This window comes from Arachis ipaensis, chromosome B1 (assembly GCF_059453495.1).
Source record: "Arachis ipaensis isolate K30076 ecotype BB chromosome B1, ASM5945349v1, whole genome shotgun sequence".
Lineage (NCBI taxonomy): Eukaryota > Viridiplantae > Streptophyta > Magnoliopsida > Fabales > Fabaceae > Arachis > Arachis ipaensis.
In genome coordinates, this window is record NC_142436.1 from 138,196,871 (window position 1) to 138,219,462 (window position 22,592).

A 22,592-nucleotide genomic window follows, 5' to 3' on the forward strand; every position below is an offset into this window, starting at 1 on the left:
TTGTTCCTTTCTTCAAATTACCAACATAAAAATTACTTTCCGCCTAATTCAACAGGAGAAACCAACTTGGACCAAATTGATCCTACCATAATTGACTTCTACAGGTAATATGGGTCCCACAATCACAGAGTGCACCAATCAGCTTCATCCAACTCAGTTCATCGCCTATGAAAAATATTAAGTTTCTTTGGCCAAAAATGAAATTACCAAAAAAAAATCCACCGTGTTACGAGTAGTAGTAGCAGCTGGGTCGTCTACTCTGCGTCCTGTCTGAGTCTCTTGGTCTCTCAGCTGTCTTCTGCTGTCGCCGGAGCTCATTGGTGCGAGTTCTGCCATTGCGTCATTTCAGGTAGGCCTCCTCCTCGGCCCTCCCTCTCAACTTCAATTCATTGCTATTCAACTTGAATTGCTCATGGTTGTTCTGCTTTTGCTATGATATCATATACATATACCGTTAAGTATTAAGAATTGAATTGTTTGTGGACCAGGCGAGGCAGTTATTGTTTTGAGAATTGAGATGGCGGTTGTTCAGTTTCAAGCTACTATGTGTCTGAATCGTCCCCTTGGCTGTTCTGATGGGCGTCTATGTTTTGCAAGACCTCGTCATTTCCTTCCCGAGAGATCCTCCTTCCCAAATGCAGGCAACTAAAAAGTCAACGCCTTTTCAATTTTCTTTCCTTGCCATTTGCCAATCAACTCATTGTTTCTTTGTCTTGTCAGCGCTTCAAATTGCCACTTCAAGGACAAATGCTTCCATTGCTAAATCAACCGTTACTCTCTGCTCTACCCAATCCCAATCCCAAACTCCCCAAGTAAGCTACTTACAAATCCTTACAATTTCATATCATATCAATCCTTCAAATTCTCTCTGTCTGTTGTTGTGCAGGAGTCGTCTATTGTTAAAGAAAAAAGTGTCTCCGTTGTCCTACTCGCTGGAGGCCAGGGGAAGAGGATGGGTGTCAGTTTTCTTTCCTCTTGTTATGTATTTCAAACAATTTTTTCTCACACTCACCCATTCATCTTTCTTATGGATGCAAATAGGCTAACATGCCCAAGCAGTATCTTCCACTTCTAGGTCAACCAATTGCACTCTATAGGTAACATCTCAGTTATAATATAGTATCGAAACTTATCCTAATCTTAATGTTGGACCACCTATTGATGTTCAGTATGATATTATTGATGCTAAGACCATGATTTCAAGAGACATAATTGGCACTCTATTGATTTTGTTTGGCCTTTGTATCCTCTTATGCTTTATAGTGTGTTTCATTCATTCATTTATTCATTTACAATATGACTTGATATATATATGTCAATCCTTTGTAGTTTCTACACTTTCTCGCGCATGGTTGAAGTGAAAGAAATCATTGTCGTTTGTGATCCTTCATACAAGGACATTTTTGAAGGTTTCTTCCCTTCCTCCTTAGCTTAAGTTCTGTAAACCAGATATTTGCGTCTTGGTTACTAATAATTCTTTTCTTTTCCCTCAGATGCGAAAGTGAATGACAAAGTAGAACTTAAATTTGCACTTCCTGGAAAAGAAAGACAGGATTCTGTCTACAATGGGCTGCAGGAATGTGCAGTTTATTTTTCATTCTTCTGTTAATTTATTTAAGGGGGAAGAGTGGGTTTAAATATTAATGATTATAATTTTCACCCCATCTTGGTTTATTTCTTAGCTTTTCTTTCCAAAGAATGATAATTAGGGTTGGAGTGGAATACTAAAATTCTTAATATCTAGATATCCTTTTCCTTTTGCAGGCTGTTGATTCAAACTCGCAGCTTGTTTGCATTCATGATTCTGCAAGACCTCTGGTGTTATCAGAAGATGTGAAAAAGGTTTAGGCTGAATAAGTGTCTCTTGCACAAGATACTGCGTAAATTGCTTTTGATTTCTCTTAAAGTTTCACATAAATATAGTTAGATTAGTCTTATGAGAGTGAGATAATGAAAGAATCCCTGTCTAATAGACAACACTAATACAGTCTGGAAAAAAGTCCACCATATTTTTATATCAGTTGTTACAGCCTACTGTCAGAGGTTGATATGAAATAAGAGTTAAGAAAGCTGTGTGCTTTACTGTTTTCACTGTTAAGGCTCTTCTATTGTAAAAATTAAATGACCTTGTTATGGGAGAGTTCTACTAAAAATGCTTGCGTTACATGGTGACGTGTCTCTCCTGAGTTTGGTGCTATGTCTGTTTACAATTTAACTTAGAGGAATGCATAGACTACTCACTTGTAATGTGTTTTTTAGGTCCTTAAAGATGGATTGTTGAATGGGGCTTCCGTTCTTGGTGTCCCTGTGAAGGCCACAATCAAAGAGGTATTTTTTGTTGTTATTTTTTAGCAACTCAGTTTCCACAGTCATGTTTCATGTTACTTTTTGGGTCCATTTTTTAAATTTTCTTTTTAACTTTTTTAAAAAGCAAATCCTGATGGATAATTCACAAGCTTAATATTTAGTTTGCTACACTAAAATAAATTTGGTGCAAGTTGAAGTTAAGTTATTAGTGAGAGATTGAATTCAGTTATTTGTTCCCCTCAGCATTTTTTAAATGCTGCACTACTATGACATGTTTTTAGCCTCAGCTAACTGTTTATTTATAGTTAATAGAAGCAGCATTATCTACAAGAAAGTGTGCATAACCGAATTTCTTCCAATTTAGATTAATTTGTTTTATTATGTGATTTCGTACATAGTGCATCTATTATATTTCCTCCTCTAAAATGAATTTGGAAATACTGACGTTTGTCCGTGAATCCTTGTGCAGGCAAACAATGAATCATTTGTAGTTCGAACACTGGACAGAAAAACGCTATGGGAGATGCAGACCCCTCAGGTAAAAATTGTAAACAATAATATACTGTACTTCAATTGTATGGTTAAGAATTGGGTAGTAGTTAATTGTTTTGATTGTTATCCATTTTTACAGATAATCAAGCCCGAGTTACTAAAGAAAGGATTTGAGCTTGTAAATAGGTAGTTTTTCATTCTTGTGCTTTATATAGTTAGTTAGTACTTGCAAACATCAGGATATGTTTGGTATGGGAGTACAATAGGGGTAAAACTTGCTTAATGAAATGCAATTGTAAAATTAGTAAATTATAGGAGAAGATTCATGAAATTCTACCCCATATCTATACCCAAACCAAATACACCCTAAAATGTACAGTTATTAAGAAAGGAAAAGGAAAATATACTGTCATCCTATAACATGGTTTGGTAGTTGATAAGAATCATGGCTGTATAGAATAGAATCTTCTAACTGGTATGATTGTGCACCACGCCACCTTGTCTACAGGGAAGGTCTTGAGGTAACAGATGATGTATCCATTGTAGAACACTTGAAACATCCTGTTTATATCACTCAAGGATCTTATACCAATATCAAGGTAGGCATTCAGTCAAACTTGTCTCATAATTTTACGACGTTGTTAGCATTGAAGAATGAACTACAAAATGCATGAACTAATATGCAATTGGGAACTGTTGTTTTACAGGTGACAACGCCTGACGATTTGATATTAGCTGAGAGAATATTGAATTTACACTCTGTAGAAAAGTCCTCTTAAAAAGTTTTTGCCATTTGAGGAAAAATCATTCTCAAATGTATGTTTGCTGAATTAGAATGCTTTTGGTCCTCCTGCAAGCAAAGAGAAATGTTGAACCGGCTTTGATTAGGCAAATTCTTTTTTAATCTGATACCAACTTCATCGTCACCCAATTAATAAAGCACTCATGAGGGCATGACTCATGATCCAAAATGCAAACGATTAAAGTTTATTTGTTTATTTATATTTTTATCTTCCAATAAATTGCTTGATTAAATAAAATCAATTTCCCAAGTTTTAGAAGCTTTTCATTACAAGAGGATGATAATTAACCTTTCTCTAACTGTTAGTGTAGTTGTTGTATTATGACTTGGGATATCAATATTCATATATCATTTCATTCTTAGCTAAGTGGGAATACCACTGTACTAGCTTCCTAGTTCCTATTACTCTACACAATAAATTAGGCACCAGTGATGGTGACAGCTTGACAAAAGTCTTGTATACCCTCATTGGCTTCATATCTGTGTCTATCTAGTGAGATTGAAAATTAAGCATGTGATTTGGATACCCTCCTCTCTAACTTTATTACTAATAGTATGGTATCCTACCAATAACGATGATGGTTAGTGAGTTTAATTTCGACATTGGAAACATGGAGGAGTTGCAATTGGCATGTAGCATTTATTTTAACTGAATTAATTGTTTTACAATGGCAGATCAGATCAGATTCACATACCGGGTAGAAATGGAAGTGGTTGGTTCGTATTTGCCATATAGTCCTTCAACAGTGAATAACAATAGATGCCAGAATTTCGTGCTTATTATACATGTGAGTATAAAATCAATGAGCAAGGTTAAATTTCTTTGTTGCTAGCCTTGAAGTTGTTTATATTTGTAACAATACCTGCAAGGATCATTACACTTAAGTCTCTTAGAATGTCAGGGAAGCAGGGATTCAACTCTAAATTACTTGGTCCAATAGGCCATTGACATTTAGTATTGATGCAAGTCAAAAGCTAAAATCCTTAGGTAAAGTGGGGTCTTATGATATCATCAAACTTGTTCAAAGGTACAATCATATCAGCTGAATAGAACTAATAAGTAATAACCACTAACGTAAGAGTATTTTAAATAATGCTGGAAAAAAGTTTAAATCATCTCTCAAAACTTTGTTTCTTATATTTTGTGTATTAGACTTTATAGAGGGAAAAGTAATTTATGAAAGGCAGAACATTGAAAGGAAAAAAAAAAGAAACAACTATATAGTGAATTGACATTTGGATTAGAATGCATGGAAGCACCTTGAATCCAAGTAGAGTGCTATATGCTACTATAATTATTAATTGGTTATTGGTGGTTGTGACATCCTTGCCAAGCCAAAACAATTTCATCAAGGAAAGGCTTAAGATGGTGCTCCAAGAATGTGGTGTATTCCAATGAGTCCCCAAGTACCTTGTTGATCTCAACAACATGAAAGGAATCTGTAACTTGGAAAATCTCTGTATCTATGCTGAGTTGGCTGGTTCCCTTTGTATTTCTTTTTTCCAACCTAACAACTCCATTATTCCTCATCACCTTAAAACTATTATCCATCTGTCCTATCTCCTCCAGCTTTGATGCAATCACTGCTGGTGGCATTCTTGTTATAAACATTGCATGTTGTCTCTGACTGTTATCTTTCTCAAACAAGCCAGAGAGATCAAACCCTGAGGAAAGTGCTATGATATCAAACGCATTGAAGCGATACAGCTTCATGGGAACTACTACTTCTTCATCTTCTTCTCCTGAGTAGGAGAAGGACGAGGAGGAGGAGTAGGTAAATGCAAATGCAGCCTCAACATCGGAGATACAGTCATCACCACCCCATCTTGGGGACAAAGGTGGGAGATGGGATAATGCATTGTGCTCATACCCCTTTTGGAACCATCTACTCTCCATAATTCTGGGAATAGTAACTCTGGTTATTGGATTAGGATCAAGAATCCTGTAGAGAAGCCTTTTAGCATCAACAGGGAACCATTGAGGGCACTTGAAATCTGCTTTGGCAATCTTTCTATACATTTCAATGAGATTCTTATCCCGGAAAGGAAGATATCCAGCCAACAGAACATAAAGAATCACGCCACAAGACCAAATATCTGCCTTGGCTCCGTCGTAGCCTTTCTTCCTAATCACCTCTGGAGCCACATAGGCCGGAGTTCCACAAGTTGTGTGAAGAAGGCCGTCACTCTTTCTGCTCTCCGTCAAGGCGCTCAAGCCGAAGTCTGTGACCTTGAGGTTCCCATTTTCGTCCAAGAGAAGGTTCTCCGGCTTGAGGTCGCGGTGATACACTCCTCTGCTGTGGCAAAGATCAATGGCATCCATCAATTGCTGGAAATATTTTCTGGCCAGGTCTTCTTTCAACCTCCCTAGGGACACCTTGTCAAAAAGCTCACCACCTTTGACATATTCCATCACAAAGTATATCTTGGTCTTGCTTGCCATCACCTCGTAGAGATGCACAATGTTGGGGTGCCTCACGAGCCGCATCACCGAGATTTCACGCTTGATTTGCTCAGCCATGCCAAACTTCATCACCATATCCTTGTTAAGGACTTTGATGGCAACACTCTGCCCCGTCTTGAGGTTCCTTGCATGGTAAACTTTTGCAAAGTTTCCTTGCCCAAGCATACGCCCCACCTCATACCTTTTCATCAGAATGGTTCCTCCTCTGTCCTCCATTTTCTATTGGACAAAAGGAACCATGCATAAGAGAAAAGGAAATTGTTCAAGGAGGGATAACATGACATGCCCGCATGGTAAGCTGGGTCATGGAACCGCACCGCATGCCATTTGGAATTGGCAAGGGTTGGGGTTGAGGTTCAGATTGAGCCTCATAACGCATATAAATTGCCCTCTTTTTGCGGAGGAATCAAGATTCCAATGAGTGGGGATCTTGTGTAAAAATAGTGATGCTAAGATTGATATGATTAAGCATCTCCAAATCGGATACCCTTCACTTCTTTCTTATCCCTTTTGTTGACTCCCTCTCTAAATATAGCAAAATAAATTAGGATACGGCTATTATAGTATTATTGCTTGTCATATGATGCTGCCATCCTATGCATGCAGTTTTGAGACATGACACAATTTATTAATTTAGTAAAAGAGATCGCCGACTTGACTTAGCATAGATGCTCAATTAGCATAACGTATTAAGAGGGAGTTTGGAACAAAAGCTACTCACAGTACATTGGTTTCAGATTGATTGCACCTCTATGCGAAACTGTTTCTTACTGGCGTTCATCGCAGCCTATAGACGCATGTTAATAGGCGAATGGTCAGAGATTCAAAAACCAACCCACCTCCATTTATCATATTCACAAAAGTGGCCTCCTAACTCGAACTCTCTCTCTATTCCATGTCCTTTATATAATAAGCTCTAAATTAATAAAAAAGAAAATAAAAAGAAATTATTAATGTGCTCTTTGATTCATCCATCTGTTTCATTTCTATTTTTTGAAGTGCATCTCCTAAAGGCTGTTAAGAGCATAGTAGAGTTCTCCTTTAGATAAATAAATTATAATTTTTTTTTTTATAAAAAAAAAGGAAAGGAAGAGAAGGCGGCCACAGAAAGAGTCAACAAGCATATACGTCCTCAAGTAAACAGACTCCGATCACAATTTCCACCAATATTTTGTCTAAACTAGAAAACTAAAGTACTAAAACGGGGTGAAGGGTAACTGAACAATTTCCCCATCATGCCAACGCAAAACACTCTAGAAATGGTTCCCCAAAACTAGTTGAATCAAAGCATGCCAAATGCAAGTGCAGGTGCCACCAGTTGGAATCTCCATGCTTCAGTTCCCGAAGGACTTTTTCAAGATCCTGCTAGAAAGAACCCTCACTTTTGGGGAAGAAAAGTGTTACGAAGGTGAAAAAAAATGGTTAGTACGCTACCTTGTTTTTCCTTTCTAAACCATGCTAGACTAGCAATAAATACTCAAATGGAGTGCACCTTGGATCCCATATACAGGGATAGCTTGGCGAAGAGCCTGTTCGAGTAGCACAGTCATTTTGGGGACTACTTATCTTGGGATCCAATCCCACTTTGGTTGCTTTACCACTTCGGTACCCACAAATATAAATGAAATATTCATCAACATAAAAACAAGAAACTGCAGAACATATATAATATAACATCTTCTGTTGTCAATGACTACTAAAAGCCACAATTCCGAAGTAGATTAGACAGTAGGAATGAACACTAGCAAAACTTCAAATTCTGTCTGCTTAGTAATTCAAGTGCATGAACTAGAAAAGGCAACAATATTTTCACTTTCTAAACACTGGTCCAAATTTTGTGAATTCTCAAACTCTAGCCCTCTTGTTACTGCAACTTGGGCACTTGTATTGCTTGATGTGCTCAGCCTTGGCGGGAGTAATTTTAACACATTTGCCATGGAACCATCTCTCGCACATATCACAACAAATCCAGAATTCATCATTTCCATAATTATCGCCACAGGCACCACATGTCGCACCTTGTTCATCGTCATCTTCTTCCTCTTCTCCACTATCATCCTCTTCTTTCGGCGGTGCAGACATCTTCACTCCTTTGGCCTGATTCTCAGATTGACGGGACTGTTACAAAAGCATCATTCAACAGGAAGACCTTAGTGACTATTTCAGGCGGGCAGTGAAAAAAATATTTAGAACAATAAATTGAAATTTACATACCATCTTTCCACTTGATTTGCTTTTGTTACCATTGTTGTGAGCAGCTGGTTGATCCTTTGATTGCTTGGCACTTCCTGTAACAATTTCAAAGATAGTTGGCAGATCATTGATCATCTGGAAAAGCCTTTTCCTGAAAATATCCATTTGAACCACAATTATAAGAGAATATCCTCCTATCTGTAATATTATTTTCAAATGTTGAAACAACATTTAGTGAACTCTACAAAACTGTATGGAAATAGCCATTTTTACATTCTCTTAACTGAAATTATCAGCATACTTTACCACCTAATCCCTCAGTATTGTATTTGATCAGACTAATGTTTTTCTACTCATTTTAGATATTCAGTTGACTCATCATCAGTTACACAGTAAAAACTAAAAAGGGATTCAATGGGTGTGATTCAGATATACCCAAGATAAATGAACTGCAACCTAACTTTCCGAGGAAAATATAAATAAGATGCAAGCATAAAAGATGAGTTTCACTGGCTAATGAACAATAGTATTCATTTGATTCCTCATTTTATAAGGGTCAGAAAATATATACAGAGATTCATATTCAAACAAGAAAATAATGAAAGTTAGTTCTCAGGAAATAACCAATTGTATGAGACCAAACTCCAAAGCTTTCAAGCTTCATGATGAATGAGTTCAGAAGCTCATAAAATTCCGAGTTCCATGACATGACACAGAAAAACATAAAACAGTAAGTGGAAGAAAATTAGAACATAAGAGCAGCAAGACCAACTCAGACAAAAACAAAAGAAATTGTTTCAGATCCATTACAAATTATATAAGTCGCTGTTATGTGTTATAAACGAAGAATTACCACCACCACCAAACCATACACCACGAAAATTTTAAAATCCCTATAGTATGAGGAAAGAAAATAAATTAGCAAAACAGGGCACAAAACATAGATATATTATTTGATCATATAATTCCTCAAAGTAAACTCAATAAAAGGGATATTATCCCTAATTGATTCTTTTCATATCAATTTGGTCCGTAAAAGGACTTCAGGATGTCTAAGTAGCAGAATGATGTAACCACCCAATGTAAATAGCTAAATTACATGAACAAGAACACAAATTTAATATGTTACACAGACACACACACAAAATGTAGATTAGCTCATAATATATATTCTAAAATATTGCATTGGCAGTATGTTCTTCCTGCAGAGGTTGAAGACTAATTAATCAAAATACACATAAATATGGGCACAGACAACCTTCACTTCTCATATGGTTCGTTTTCAAGTAAAACAGCAGAATTACAACTGTACCATCTGTGAGCACACTGTGAACTGCTTACCTTTCATTCTTGCCAAATCCAAAGCGAGCACCAAAATAGAAAGCAACAGCAAGCAGCCATGAGTCACTGTGAACTGCAACTAGTGATAACCAGTCCTTCTCTTGCATGCCATCTCTGGCAAAGTTGATACCTAATGCTGGCTCAGGAAGTTCAGGAGGCACTTCCTCCACAGGCAAATTCACTTCCCATGTTTCATTCGGAAATCCATATAGACACAAATTCTCCTTGTCTATAACAAAGCAACATAATGTTAAGAAAAACACACATTGCATATAATAAATATTTTTTGGTACATACGTAATGTTAATGTAATCGCTATTCTAGGTTCTACCTTCCTAATTGAGAAAATTGGACAACATATAGAACAGATTTATCTTTTGAACATTAGAAAATTTTAGTTTGCATTGTATGTATGCCATTTTGACATGGTTGCAAAGATGTGTTAAAATTAATGACTTTGTTCTCAAACTTGCAGTACCCTGTTCTTATTTTCAACCTTTAGTTGGTTCCCTACTAACGTCCAACATATAAGAGTCATAGAAAACTGACAATTGGGACCCTGTCAAGTTTAATGGGACAGATATCCAATCATTTGACATGAAAAGTGAATTAGTCATTACTTAAACACCATTGGACGCATCAAAATTTACTCATCATTGATTGGACATTCATGCATGAGTGTCAACACTTATGACATTTAATGGCCCATTATATATCTGATCTGAGAGGATGAAGATTAATAGGTGTGCATAGACACACAAAAATAAAAAGGAGAACAGGTCCCTCTCTCCTTCACATTCATGCATAAACCATTCAATGCATGCATAGTCCAGTGTGTTCATACAACATGCACAAGATGAACAAGCATTCAGGCAGAATGATCAAGGTAATCTAATTCTCAAATTTGTTTGAAACATAGTACTTTTTTTTACTTTTAACTTTCCCGACAAGTTTTTTAACCCCCTCCTCTTTGGCCCCTCAAGAGAAATTACCTAGCCCTACTATTTCATGAACTGCACATGAATACGCGGTTCTTCATGGATAATAAACAGGAATATAAACAGTGCACATAAATATGCAATGCACAAGCGGCTAGCACATATGCAGTATAAGATAGGAAAATACCCCTATTCAGCTCTACCAGCAACAATCCTGAATGGTTTGAAAACGAATTATGGGTAGAGGGGGGGGGGGGGGGAATCAAAAAGCAAAAACAAAGCACAGAATGCAACATAAACAAAGCGAGTAACGGTTCTTAAAACAACAAAATACGGTAGTTACAAGCCAGAAACCACAGAAGACGGCCTTCACTTGTGCTGTTGAAAGAACACTAAAAGTTGGCAAATTGGGAGGTGAAACTAGACAAAGTGTAGGAACTTATCAACATGAGAAAAAGAAAATGAGAAGGCATGAAAACAACCCACCAGGATCGCACTGCTGGTAGAACTTATCAACATCTGCAACAACAAAACAGAAAACCCCAAATTAACAATACAGTGAAACACACAATTCAATTATTTGAAAGAAGAGGAAGAAGAAGCACCAGTGGTTAGGGCTTTGATCAATCCAGCTCGCCTGCCCTTAAAGTCGCTGAAAACCTCCTCAACAGTTCTGGGTAGTGGGTGCGGTATCCCTTCCATTTTCTTCACAGCTCAACAAAAATTAGGGATTATAATTGAATTATGTGGTACCAATTCACAAATACCGAGCTCCACCTCGATAATCCGAAATAGAAGAGAGCACGATTGCGGATTAAATAGGGTTTTTGTTGTTTAGGGTTGGGTTGGAGAGTGCGTGGCAAGGCTAGGGTTTTGTGCTTCTTTTGTCTTTGTGTGTTGTGTTTTCCCCCCTTTTTGCTAATGCTACCCTTACCCTCTCCTCTTCAATCTTCTTAAAACAGATTAAATTTAGAAATAAAAAGAGGTAGTGATTATCCAAATTAATTATTAGGGGGAAGCATAGATAGAACAATAGTGACTGAAATGGAAGAAAAGCATAAACATTGCAGACGCTGAGGCTTATATAATCTATGTGCACTTTTTTTTTCAATTTTTATTATTACTTATTTAGACTTAGAGAGAGAGAGAGAGAGAAGAGATTAAAAAGATGGGGTTGACAAGAAAAGGAAACCCGGGTCAGGTCAGGCTTCTGTGATGATATCACCTTTCCTTCCTCCTCTTCTTCGTAATTTATTTCAATGGATTTTAAATTCGCCATTTTCCATCTACATAAAGAATAAAATCTTTTGTCATTTTCATTTATTAGTTTTATCAATTTAATCATTCTTCCACATCTGTAATTAACTAATTATAACATTCTTCAATTTTAATCTGCAACTTATTAATAATAAAAAATCTAAAATTTAACTATTTATATTTACACACATATATATTGAAATATTAAGTAAAATTTATTTTTAATATCAATAATTTAAGTCAAAAAGAAGTTCTTTATAAAAATACATTTTCCTTAACAATAATATTCCTAACACGCTCCCCCAAGTCGTTTGTGATACACGCGTTCTCCCATATTAACGTAAACCTTCTTTGCTCAACGTAAACTTTTTCTGCTCAACGTAAAGCTCTCGTGTTTCTTTTCTGCTCTCGTCGTTCTTCTTTATTTTCTTTATCGATCTGCATTGCATTTATTTTCAATGTAATAAGCTTCGTCGTTCGTCTATGCTCGCGTCCTTTTTCTTCGTTTTCTTCTTCGATCTACAGTTGTATTTATCTTATTTGTTTTCTTCTTCGATCTGAATCGAAACAATGAATGATTCAACTTTGAATGAGAGCGATTTGGATTATTCTTCTGAATCGAATCAAGCGGATAAGGTTTGGATTATTCAATTTTAAATTAAATTGAATTGAATTGAATGAAATTGCTAAATTCTAGACGCATGTGTTCTGATTTTGGATTGAACTGAATTGAATTGAATGGAATGCAATCTCTGAATTCTAGATGCAGGCCTTTCGAATTTGATTATATATATATACAATGTTCGGTTCATTTAGTATTCTACATTAGTTTCGTTAAGAGAGTATTACTCGGTTCATTATGCAGGCAGTTGTGTTCGAATTTGAATTTATATAATGGACAATTTTTCGTTCATTTAGTACTATACAATGGTTTCACTTTAATAATATGTTCGGTTTATTATGCAGACAGTTGTTCGAATTTGAATTTATATAATGGACAATATTCCGTTCATTTAGTACTATTCAATGATTTCGCTTTAATAATATGTCCGATTCATTCTGTAGTCTAGGTGTGTTGTGGATGAACAATTTGTCCCAAAGGTTGGGATGACTTTCAAGACACTAGAAGAAGCTAGAAAGTTCTACAAAAATTATTCCAAACTTGCCGATTTTTGTACCAAAATAAGGAACACGACTCGGAAGAGAGACGAGATTAAGAATCAACTAATCGTATGCAGTAGAGAGGAGAGGTGGAAATCCAAGACATCTCCAACTCTGAAGACAAACCCCTCAGCCGGCATAAACTGTCCAGCCAGGATTTATGTACACATATTGAAGAATGTCGGTCTTTGGACAATTTTCAAAGTTGTTCTGAATCATTCACACCCCTGTTGTCCAGACTGAGCAGAGATGCTTAAACAACACAGGGAGCTAAGCATGTTTGTGTGTCACACCATCAAAAACAACGAGGAAGCCAGAATCAGACCGAGCAAAACTTACCAATCATTCGTAGCAACAGCGGGCAGTCATCGGGAACTAAGTTTTATAGAAAAAGACGTGAGAAATTACATCACAAAGGAAGTACGGAATGTGTCTGAACAAGACGATGCCAAAGAATTCGGGAAGTACTTATTAAGAATGAAAGAGAAAAATCAAAATTTCTTTTTCAAGCTCAACCTCAAAGGTGATCACTCCATCAAACATGCATTTTGGGTCGATGCAAGAAGCATGGCTGCATTCGAGTATTTTGGAGACGTCGTTTCATTCAACACCACCTACAACACAAACAGGTATTCAGTTCATTTACATATAGTTTTAGGTTCACACAGCCAACACATTTCGGTTCATAATTGCTGCCAGTGTCCATTTTTGCGGGTACAATATGGTTTTTAGTCCTTTTGTCGGTGTGAATTACCACGGTCAGTCGACACTTCTCGGATGCGCTCTGATGAAAAACGAGATCATCCAATCATTTAAATGGCTATTCGAATGTTGACTGCGTTGCATGGGAGGGAAGACACCAAAAGGCATTCTTACCAACCAATGCGCACCGATGTAAAGGGCCATCGAGATGTGCATGCCAACAATAATTCACCGGTAGTTCATCTGGCACATCATGAAGAAGATCCCAAGAAAACTAAACAGCTACTAGCAACACGAAGAAATCGAACAAGAGATGAGCCACGTCGTTTGGAACTCGTTCACAAAAGACACATTTGATAGAAACTAGAACGATTTTGTCAAAAGTACGGCGTCGGAGGCAATAAGTGGCTCTCAGGTAACCGATGTTTTAATTTGAATTATTCGATGCTGTTACTTTTTGGCTAAAATGTGCACAGCTTTCGGTTTATCCAAGCTCATGTTTTCGGTTCATTTTGCAGATTTATATGAAGATCGCCATATATGGATCCCAGTTTACCTAGATCACCACTTTTGGGTCAGGATGAGAAGCACACAAAGGAACGAGAGCATGCACGCATTTTTCAACAAGTTCATCACACACAACAGCTCCTTAATTCAATTTGTGAAGCAATACGATAATTGCCTAGCAAGCAGAGAGTAAAGAGAGAGAGAATTCGATGCTGTAGATTTTTACACCGTGATACCGTGTGCAACAAAATCAGTACTAGAGGCGCAATTTCAGCACGTGTATACTCACGAGAAGTTCAGGAAAGTTCAAGCACAATTCAGGGAAAAGGAGAACTGCATCACAAGATCAAAGCATTCCACCCTAGGTTTTACAACATACGAAGTCATAGAGCAGGTTTCTAACTCCGCATTCAACAAGTTTTTCGTCACCTATGACGCAATATCACGAGAAATAAAGTGTCAGTGCCTATTGTTCGAGTCAATAGGCATACTGTGCCGCCATCTCTGAGCGTGTTAAGCTTCGAGCAAGTAGATAATGTGGCACCGAAATATATACTAGAACGCTGGAGTAAGAACATAAAGAGGGAGCACATACACATCAAGAGCAGCCAAGACGAGCCTCAACTGGAGCCGAGAAGCAAGAGATTTGACGATTTGGTGTTTCGGTCGTACAATATTTACGGATTTGCGTTAGAATCCGAGGAGCTTACCGGAATTCTGCACTGGGCTTTTGACAATGTCATGACGGAGATGCAAGAATATCAAGCGAAAAGCAAAGGAAAAAGTTTGTTATCTTACAAAGACACGACGTTGAGCGATGTGAACGAGTTTCAAAGCCCCCCACATGTCAGAATAAGAGATCGTCCCAAGAACAGACTGGGATCAAACATGGAAAAAAAGATTGCAAACGAAACAAAGAAAAAGAAAAAGCCAACTCCAAGCGAGGTAACATTGATTTGATTTCGATTAGGAAAATTTTCATTTGTGCATTTTGCTAATATATGATTTATTTTGTCTGTTTCAATTGAACCTTTTAGACGGTGGATCAATGATTCAGTCAAGCTCCAGCTTTTACGATGCACAGGATATGAATTATCCCGGAGAGGATTATAGGAGTTTCATTTGTTATTAACATAAATTTCCATTCATGTATGAGCAAATTTCGGTTCATTAAAGTTATAGGAGGGTTAATTTCTGATTGATGTTAGTCTTTATTGAATAGTCACTTTTTGTTTTTGAAATTAGCTTTCTGAAATTCTTTATTGAATAGACACTTTTTTGTTTATTGAATAGTCAATTTATTTTGTTATGTCAAAGAGTTTAGGTGTTTTTGAAACTGAATACTGATATAAATATTTTTTCCAAATTAGCTTTCTCCAATAGTGATATATGCACGTTTTTCGGTTCATCTGGTCTATTAATTTTGGTTCATCTGTATTTTTGGGGCTCTTAATGTTTGATAAATATCCTGAATCCATTCACTGTGAACCTAGAAAAAAACAGCAGCTAGACAGTTCCAACAGATATATACATTAACATTAGATTTTTCATTAACATTGGATTTCCAATAACATTTACATTAATATTTACATATATACATTAAAGAAGTAGTGTTTTCTTTTTTAAACAAGTTAAACAAAATAGTATTAATTACAACCAGTCAAAGAAACTATAACCTATTTATTATCTATATCTCCATATGTGAATTTACAAAAAGGGCTGGAGAGGGTAGCAGATGGCTTCGGGAGTCTTATGGCTTCAGATGCCCGAATCACTTGGTCTCTGATTTTGTTCATTTTATGGAACAGAATTTTCAGACCGTATTCGTGCTTGAAGGCATCAATTTCTTCCTACAATTCAATTGAAAGGAATTAGTTACATAAAAAATGAACCCAACTGAAATAAGAAATGAAACGAATTTCATTAATTTAGAAATTACTTACTTGTGTCTAGTTTTTATATTGATACATCTTCCCTTTTTTTATCTTTTGAGGATCAATTGTTTTCAGCCATTTCATGACATATATCGCACAATCATAACTAAGCAAGAAATAAGTAAAATATAATTAATATTATACAAAATAAAACACATTAAAAATAGCACTATAGCATAGAAAGATTTTTACTTTGTTCATTGACCACTGAGCCTGATATACTCTACTGCTACTCCCTCTCCGTCCTCCATTAAGGGTTCTGCCCCAGCGTAAACCCTCATCTGGGAGACTATTAATCCATGAAAAGGATACAAAAGTAAAATAAGGCACAAGCAGCGATTGAATAAAACATGATAAATATTCAATCAGCAAGAAAAATATTTTTTGCATACAAAAGAACCCAAGTGAATACTTAAGGATGAAGTGAATGTAAATCACCAACTACAATGAACCGAACTCTGTTCATGTTTGAATAAAATGTGATAAATATTCAATCAGCAAGAAAAATATTTCTGCACGCAAATAAACTCAACTGAACACTTAAGGATGAAGTGAATGTAAATCACTAACACCAATGAACCGAATTCTACTCATGTTTGAATAATTTACAACAAAATATGTATGATGTAAATAACTTACAACAAATTTGTTAAGTTTAATTCTCAAGTCAGGTATTTCATCTTTCTTTTTGTTGACAGAGTCAAGCACATAGAATGCCTTCTTCTTGACATCGGCAATCCACAACCACCAGCGTCTTCCGTTGCAAATCGGCACAAACAGCTGAAGTTTGGAAAAATAATAGAATATTTCAGTCTAAATGATAGCAAACGACAGAATTATCAAAAAATTTTAGAATTCACAACTTACAGATAGATGCGATGCCAGCTTTCTTTTATTAAGAACACGGCGGTAGTGCGCATATTGATCGATATCGATTCGGTAGGCCTTGTTGATATTTGGATCAATGTAATTCTTGCCATACTTTTTCAACATAAAATTCTGCAAAATGAACCCCAGTTAAATCACAAATGAACCAAATTATTTATCAGAACCAGTAAATTACTTAAGGAATAAAAAATTTGGCTTACCAGAATATCCGTCGGCACAGTATATTTCTTCCTGAAATCTGTGGTATTTTCTGTCGTTGAGAATCATACACACTACATTGACCACCTACAGAAAGAAAATTTATGAGATATACGGTATAAATGTTTTTAGAAAAATCATTAATGTTAACAAAAGAGGCAAAGAATTTACTGTGTTTTCTACATCTTGTCCAGGCATTAGAGACAAGAAATTATGTCTAAGCCCCTCCAAATGCGCTTCATGGTTCAAGACGAATATGGCGTCATATTCATTGCTAGTATCTTTGGTTTCTTTTACATGTGTCATCCAATGATAACACTTCTCCTTCAACTCCTCCGTGATTTCTTTTTCTTTCTCCGGAGTTTTGTACCCTACAGCGGTTGTGAAGCTCGCCTCGACACTCGTTTTCTCAGCAAATGTCAATGCCGCCATCACCCCAACATCCATCACCACCTCTGCCAGGATTTCAAGTTGTGTCACTGTTAGCTGAGAAGTCGGGGGAGTTGGTTGAGATGTTAGGGGACTTATCCCAAGGCTGAAGAAATGTGCATCATCTTTCCATTGCCAAGGGCGAGCAGCACTGCAAGACGACAGAGGAAAGTTTTAACTAATAATGAAATAGCATCATGATATAACACGAAAGCTAATAAAAAGGATATTAATTAAAATTTACACATTCAGCATAGGTTCTGGCTCCGTCTTTCTCGGGGAAGATTCCTTGTTGGCCTGCTTTTTGGATTCCGGAGGCCAGCTGTAACAAAGAGAAAAGAGTCCAACAAAGAACACATTCAAATGAACCGCAAATAAACCATAAAATGAACCGAAATTATCCAGATTTGAACAAGCAGTAAAACTTACCCATCAAGGTGTGCTTCTTCTTCCTATTGCCCTACTGCCGGAGCTTCTTGGCACAGTTGTTGTTGTTCTTCCAGAGTGATGCTGCATTAAATAGAGAAGAGTTCAATAACGACCCGAAATTATTATCCTATACCATTAAAACTAATAAAAAAATTCTAATTACAACTTACTCATTAATAGAAGCTTCTTCTGTTTGACTCTCCAAAAGGACATTGGTGAAGGTCTCTTGATCTTTTATTATCTATTCTACAAGAGAACTCGAAAGAGACACGGCAATAAGAGCTCTAAGGAAGATGGACAAGGAAGAAGTTAATATTAAATTACCAGAATAGGTACTGAGAAACCGAAAGCCACACATTAAAAACTCACATATCGAGAGGTTGAGAATGAGTTTCTCCTCCAACAGCAATGATTTGGAGTTGAGGATGAGGTATAGTGCTACTGATAATTAAACACAGATTCTGTGTCATTAATTAAACAAAAATTATTACCTAAATCTAAAGACCAACATAAATATTTCAACTTACATAGTTGGAATTTGTAAACTATGTTTTTGATGGAGTTTCTTTCTTCTAAAAACTTTTACCGAGGTTTTCAGGGTATTTTTCCTAATAACAAAGATACCAAATTAAAATCATCAACCAAGATTAAAAGTAGAGAATTAAAAACACATTAAATTTATTTTTGAAATCCAATGAACCTCACTTAAACCCAGAATGAACCGAATTTACCTGGCATTGGGCGGTGCATTTACAGACAGTGTGGAGCTCGTCTAAGTTTGTAAAGGTTCGCTGTCCAAATTTACAGTTGGTAGTCTAAGAAAAAAATAAATATTATTCAGTAAATCCAGAGGAATTACAAGATGTTTTAGGAAAAGTTAACAAACAAAGAAAAAGAACCTGATATAAGGAATCTTACGTCTTGGATAAATCATTTCGTGCCTCTGTCGAATCAAAGTCATCCAAAGCAACATTTGCTTTTTGAGCTCCATCATTTTTTCTCTTTGATCTTTTTTCTCTTAATAGCTGCAATATTTGTCTTCTTTTTTCGGCAGCCCTGACCTTTACTTGTTCACTTCTGAAAATTCATAAAATAAGTATCAATGAACCTAAAATAAAAGTATCAATGAACCGAAAATATCATTTCAGAAACTTACTCATTTTCAAATTCAATTTTACTTTCTGAATCTGTCAGAACAAGCTTCCTTGATTTGGTTTGTTTTTTGGCAACTCTCTCTGGTTGTTTCTTTTCATTGTCGGTGTTTTTTCGATTTTTTTCTCTACAACACATACAAACACATCGAATTTATATCGGAGACAAATATCACAGCTGTAATTTACTTAACAAGCACACACAAACAATTTTTAGCAAATAAAAGCAAAACTAGACCAAATGAACATCAGACAAACATATCAATGAATCGAAAATAATCAATCCCTAAACTTACTGGTTTTCATATTCACTTGTGCTCTCCGAATCTGTCAGAACAAGCTTCCTTTTTTGCTTTATTTTTTAACAACCTTCTCTGGTTTTTTTCTTTTTTTTTTTGTCAGTATTTTTTCAATTTCTTCTTCTTCTCTGCGACACATACAAAAAGTTTCGTTAAAATAGCATGATAAAAATTTAAATAAATAGATAGTTTTGAAGAAGTATACTCAGATTCAGATTCAGAAAAACTATTTTGATTGGATACAAATATCAGAACTGTAATTAACTTAACAAGCACACAAGAACAATTTTCAGCAAATAGAAGTAAAACTAAACCAAATGAATATCAAACAAACAAAGCAATGAACCGAAAATAATCATTTCCCAAATTTACTGGTTTTCGAATTCACTTGTGCTTTCTGAATCCGTCGGAACAATCTTTTGTTTATTCACCAGCCTCTGTTGTTGTGTTCTTTTGTTTGGTGGTGTTTTCTCATATTCAGATTCAGATTTGAATCTAGAAAAATTGTCTTCTTCCGAAGAAGAATCCAAAACAACAATTTTCTTTTTTCTTTCTTCTGATTTCCCTTCAATTTCCCATTCAGAAAAACTATCTTCGACACCTTTTTTTCGTCTGTCTTTCTCTCCCTTAATTCTGCTCTGTACACAAGTCCCTAAAACACAAACTTATTTAGCTAGCAGGATATTTTAGAAGCATTTGAACCAAAATTTCAAGAGAAATTTTTATTTAATTTACCATTGTATCAGCTGCTTCCTTAGCAATCCGGTCGAGCATCTTCTTCTGTGTCCAGTAGGCCACCCACGATGGCCCGAGAGTGTCAGGTGCATCCAGTCGAGGGAACTTGGATTCATGAAAATATATAACATGCGGCTGTCAACGGACTGTTTCTTTCCTTGTCTCCTGGATTCGATCCCCTTCCTCAAGAAGCTCAGCACATGAGTTGCCAAATTCCATTGTTGGATGTTGTCCACACGAAGGGAAGGCGGCTTATGGATCGGGGAGGCGGTGCTCACTGTCGTCGGCAGCAAGAAGCACTTCTGGACAAAGACGACAAAAGTCCTCTCGAAAGTCTTCCTATTCTCCTCCCCTTCAAAACTCGTATCAAGGACGAATTTTGTCAAAGATGCCAATATAGCACATTTGAAGCTATCAATTATCTCCTTGTCTGCCTCACTCAGTATGTCGTACTCAACTTTTTTAGGAAAATGATCCCCTACAATATTTTAATAGCAACAAATCAGTTAAATAGGCCCAGTTTTATTTTCTATACTCAAATGAACCTAAAATAAAGCAACAAATGAAATGAAATAAGCACACAAGTCGAAAAGTATATTACCACCGTGATTTATGCCCAGTGCATTTGCTACCTTGTCAGGTGTTATGTATATTCTCCCATAAAGAGTGTCCAGGTATCCATAATAGTCATCACAACAACCAATCAATTCTCTTAAGAGCTTGTGAGAGACGTTTATTTCCGGGACATGTGCTAGCGCACCGAATCCTATTTCTACAACAATATCTTGCTTTTGCTGACTCATTGCCTTGAACACCCTCGCTATTGCTTTTGTTTGGCATCTGAGATCGTGAGTTTCTGCAAGGTTTTGAAACAGTATGTTATCATATATTTATAATACAAGATAGAGTGTATTTGAATGAAAGGTGATAAATATATTTAATGTGTATATATGCTTACGTTATAGCACGGCTTCTGTTTTTTTGTCACCATCATCTTTTTCATTTTTGCTGTAAGGATAAAAAAATTTAGTCAATACTTCACTCAATACACCGACAAGCACAAGCATGCAAATTTTTAATTAAGTGAATCAAAATCACTAACTCCAATGAACCGAACTCCATTCATATTTGAATAAAACGTGTTAAACATTCAATCAGCAAGAAAAATATTTCTGCATACAAAAAAACTCAACTGAATACATAACAATCAGGTGAATCAAAATCAGCAACTCCAATGAACCAATCTCCATTCATATTTTGAATAAAACGTGATAAACATTCAATTAGCAAGAAAAATATTTCTGCATGCAAAAGAACTCAACTGAACACTTAACAATCAAGTGAATCTAAATCAGCAATTCCAATGAACCGATCTCCATTCATGTTTTGAATAAAACGTGATAAACATTCAATTAGTAAGAAAAATATTTCTGCATGCAAAAGAACTCAACTGAACAGTCTAACAATCAACTAAATCTAAATCACCAACTCCAATGAACCGAACTATATATCACAGAAAGAAAATAACAACACATTTTCATTTGTATGCCCTAGTTACGCAAAAAAAAAAATGGAATCAGAATAAGTTGATCTACTAAACGAAGCAACTCAATCAACTAAACCTTAAGTCCAACTAGGAGAAACGCGAGATTGCGAGATTTTAAATGAACAGTAGTTTTTCTCATACCTTTCGCAGTCTCTGTTCTTGTTTTTGTTCGTTTTTTCTTCTTTTTTTCGAAACCTTCTCACAATTCTTCAGTAAAAGCAGTTTTTGCAGAGAATACGAACGAGGTTTGAGAGATTTTGAGAGAGATTTAAATTTCTTTAGTAGCGGTTTCGAGGTTAAAGAGAGAACGTTGTTTCATATTTAAGGCGCGAATAAATGTTAACGTTTTGGGGAGTTTAGGCACGTGTAATACACACTCATTTAATGTGATTGGATTTTTTTGGTATTAAACCAGCTTGGATAGAAAATTACATGGATATGTAGCCCATCTGTTAATTAATGAATGAGTTTATTTGTTCATTTAAGTAAGTATTAAAATTTTAAATTTAATTTTGTATAAGTAACAATTTATTAATTAAAAATCTATTATTTGTTATATTTTGTTAATTTTATAATTAAAATATATCACATGTCACTTTCTCATTACAATTGAAATCAAATCTTTCCTTCCAAAATTAAAAAGTGCTCTCCTCCTCTCTCTTCCTTTCTCTATCTCTCTCGTTCATTCACTCACTTTATCTCTCTTATATATCATTATCAATGACTAATTATAAATTTAACAATCAAAATATACATAATATTCTCTAATTACATTCAAATTAAATTGAAATTAAATATAATTATATTATATATTATATT

At 35.8% G+C, this 22,592-nt stretch overlaps 3 protein-coding genes across 5 annotated transcripts; 1 reads left to right on the plus strand and 2 right to left on the minus strand.

The window, feature by feature from the left end:
• Window positions 1-215: 215 nt before the first annotated feature.
• Window positions 216-4,671, plus strand: ISPD (Nucleotide-diphospho-sugar transferases superfamily protein). 2 transcript variants are annotated; one of them, XM_088501889.1, is made up of 13 exons: window positions 216-349; window positions 489-641; window positions 721-812; window positions 887-958; window positions 1,042-1,097; window positions 1,330-1,409; window positions 1,494-1,571; window positions 1,760-1,842; window positions 2,260-2,328; window positions 2,777-2,845; window positions 2,939-2,985; window positions 3,308-3,398; window positions 4,277-4,671. In XM_088501889.1, exons 2-13 carry the CDS (start codon window positions 518-520, stop codon window positions 4,301-4,303), a joined length of 888 nt encoding a protein of 295 aa, XP_088358015.1. In that variant the 5' UTR covers window positions 216-349; window positions 489-517; the 3' UTR covers window positions 4,304-4,671. The 2 variants fall into 2 exon arrangements, with proteins under 2 accessions (XP_088358015.1, XP_088358014.1); XM_088501888.1 differs by lacking the exon at window positions 4,277-4,671 and adding an exon at window positions 3,507-3,851.
• On the minus strand, window positions 4,327-6,281 carry LOC107612713 (CBL-interacting serine/threonine-protein kinase 20-like). 2 transcript variants are annotated; one of them, XM_016314429.3, is made up of 2 exons: window positions 4,862-6,281; window positions 4,327-4,464 (listed from the first exon to the last, which is right to left on the minus strand). In XM_016314429.3, exon 1 carries the CDS (start codon window positions 6,279-6,281, stop codon window positions 4,908-4,910), a length of 1,374 nt encoding a protein of 457 aa, XP_016169915.1. In that variant the 3' UTR covers window positions 4,327-4,464; window positions 4,862-4,907. The 2 variants fall into 2 exon arrangements, with proteins under 2 accessions (XP_016169915.1, XP_088358013.1); XM_088501887.1 differs by having other exon boundaries at window positions 4,358-4,464; window positions 5,013-6,281.
• A 1,423-nt stretch (window positions 6,282-7,704) lies between these two features.
• On the minus strand, window positions 7,705-11,798 carry AL6 (alfin-like 6). Its single transcript, XM_016339570.3, has 5 exons — window positions 11,143-11,798; window positions 11,024-11,056; window positions 9,600-9,828; window positions 8,280-8,409; window positions 7,705-8,183 (listed from the first exon to the last, which is right to left on the minus strand). The coding sequence occupies exons 1-5, from the start codon at window positions 11,237-11,239 to the stop codon at window positions 7,911-7,913; spliced, it is 762 nt and encodes a 253-aa protein (XP_016195056.1). The 5' UTR covers window positions 11,240-11,798; the 3' UTR covers window positions 7,705-7,910.
• Window positions 11,799-22,592: the final 10,794 nt, after the last annotated feature.

What these genes read in the sequence shown, in the direction of transcription:
- LOC107612713 (XM_016314429.3), bottom strand. Translation starts at nt 6,281, where the DNA reads ATGGAGGACAGAGGAGGAACCATTCTGATGAAAAGGTATGAGGTGGGG.
- ISPD (XM_088501888.1), top strand. Translation starts at nt 518, where the DNA reads ATGGCGGTTGTTCAGTTTCAAGCTACTATGTGTCTGAATCGTCCCCTT. An exon ending in ATCCTCCTTCCCAAATGCAG is followed by an intron (nt 642 to 720) that starts GCAACTAAAAAG and finishes TTGTCTTGTCAG; the next exon opens with CGCTTCAAATTGCCACTTCA. An exon ending in GGATTTGAGCTTGTAAATAG is followed by an intron (nt 2,986 to 3,307) that starts GTAGTTTTTCAT and finishes CCTTGTCTACAG; the next exon opens with GGAAGGTCTTGAGGTAACAG.
- AL6 (XM_016339570.3), bottom strand. Translation starts at nt 11,239, where the DNA reads ATGGAAGGGATACCGCACCCACTACCCAGAACTGTTGAGGAGGTTTTC. An exon ending in GATCAAAGCCCTAACCACTG is followed by an intron (nt 11,057 to 11,142) that starts GTGCTTCTTCTT and finishes TTGTTGTTGCAG; the next exon opens with ATGTTGATAAGTTCTACCAG. An exon ending in GGATTTGGCAAGAATGAAAG is followed by an intron (nt 8,410 to 9,599) that starts GTAAGCAGTTCA and finishes GGATATTTTCAG; the next exon opens with GAAAAGGCTTTTCCAGATGA.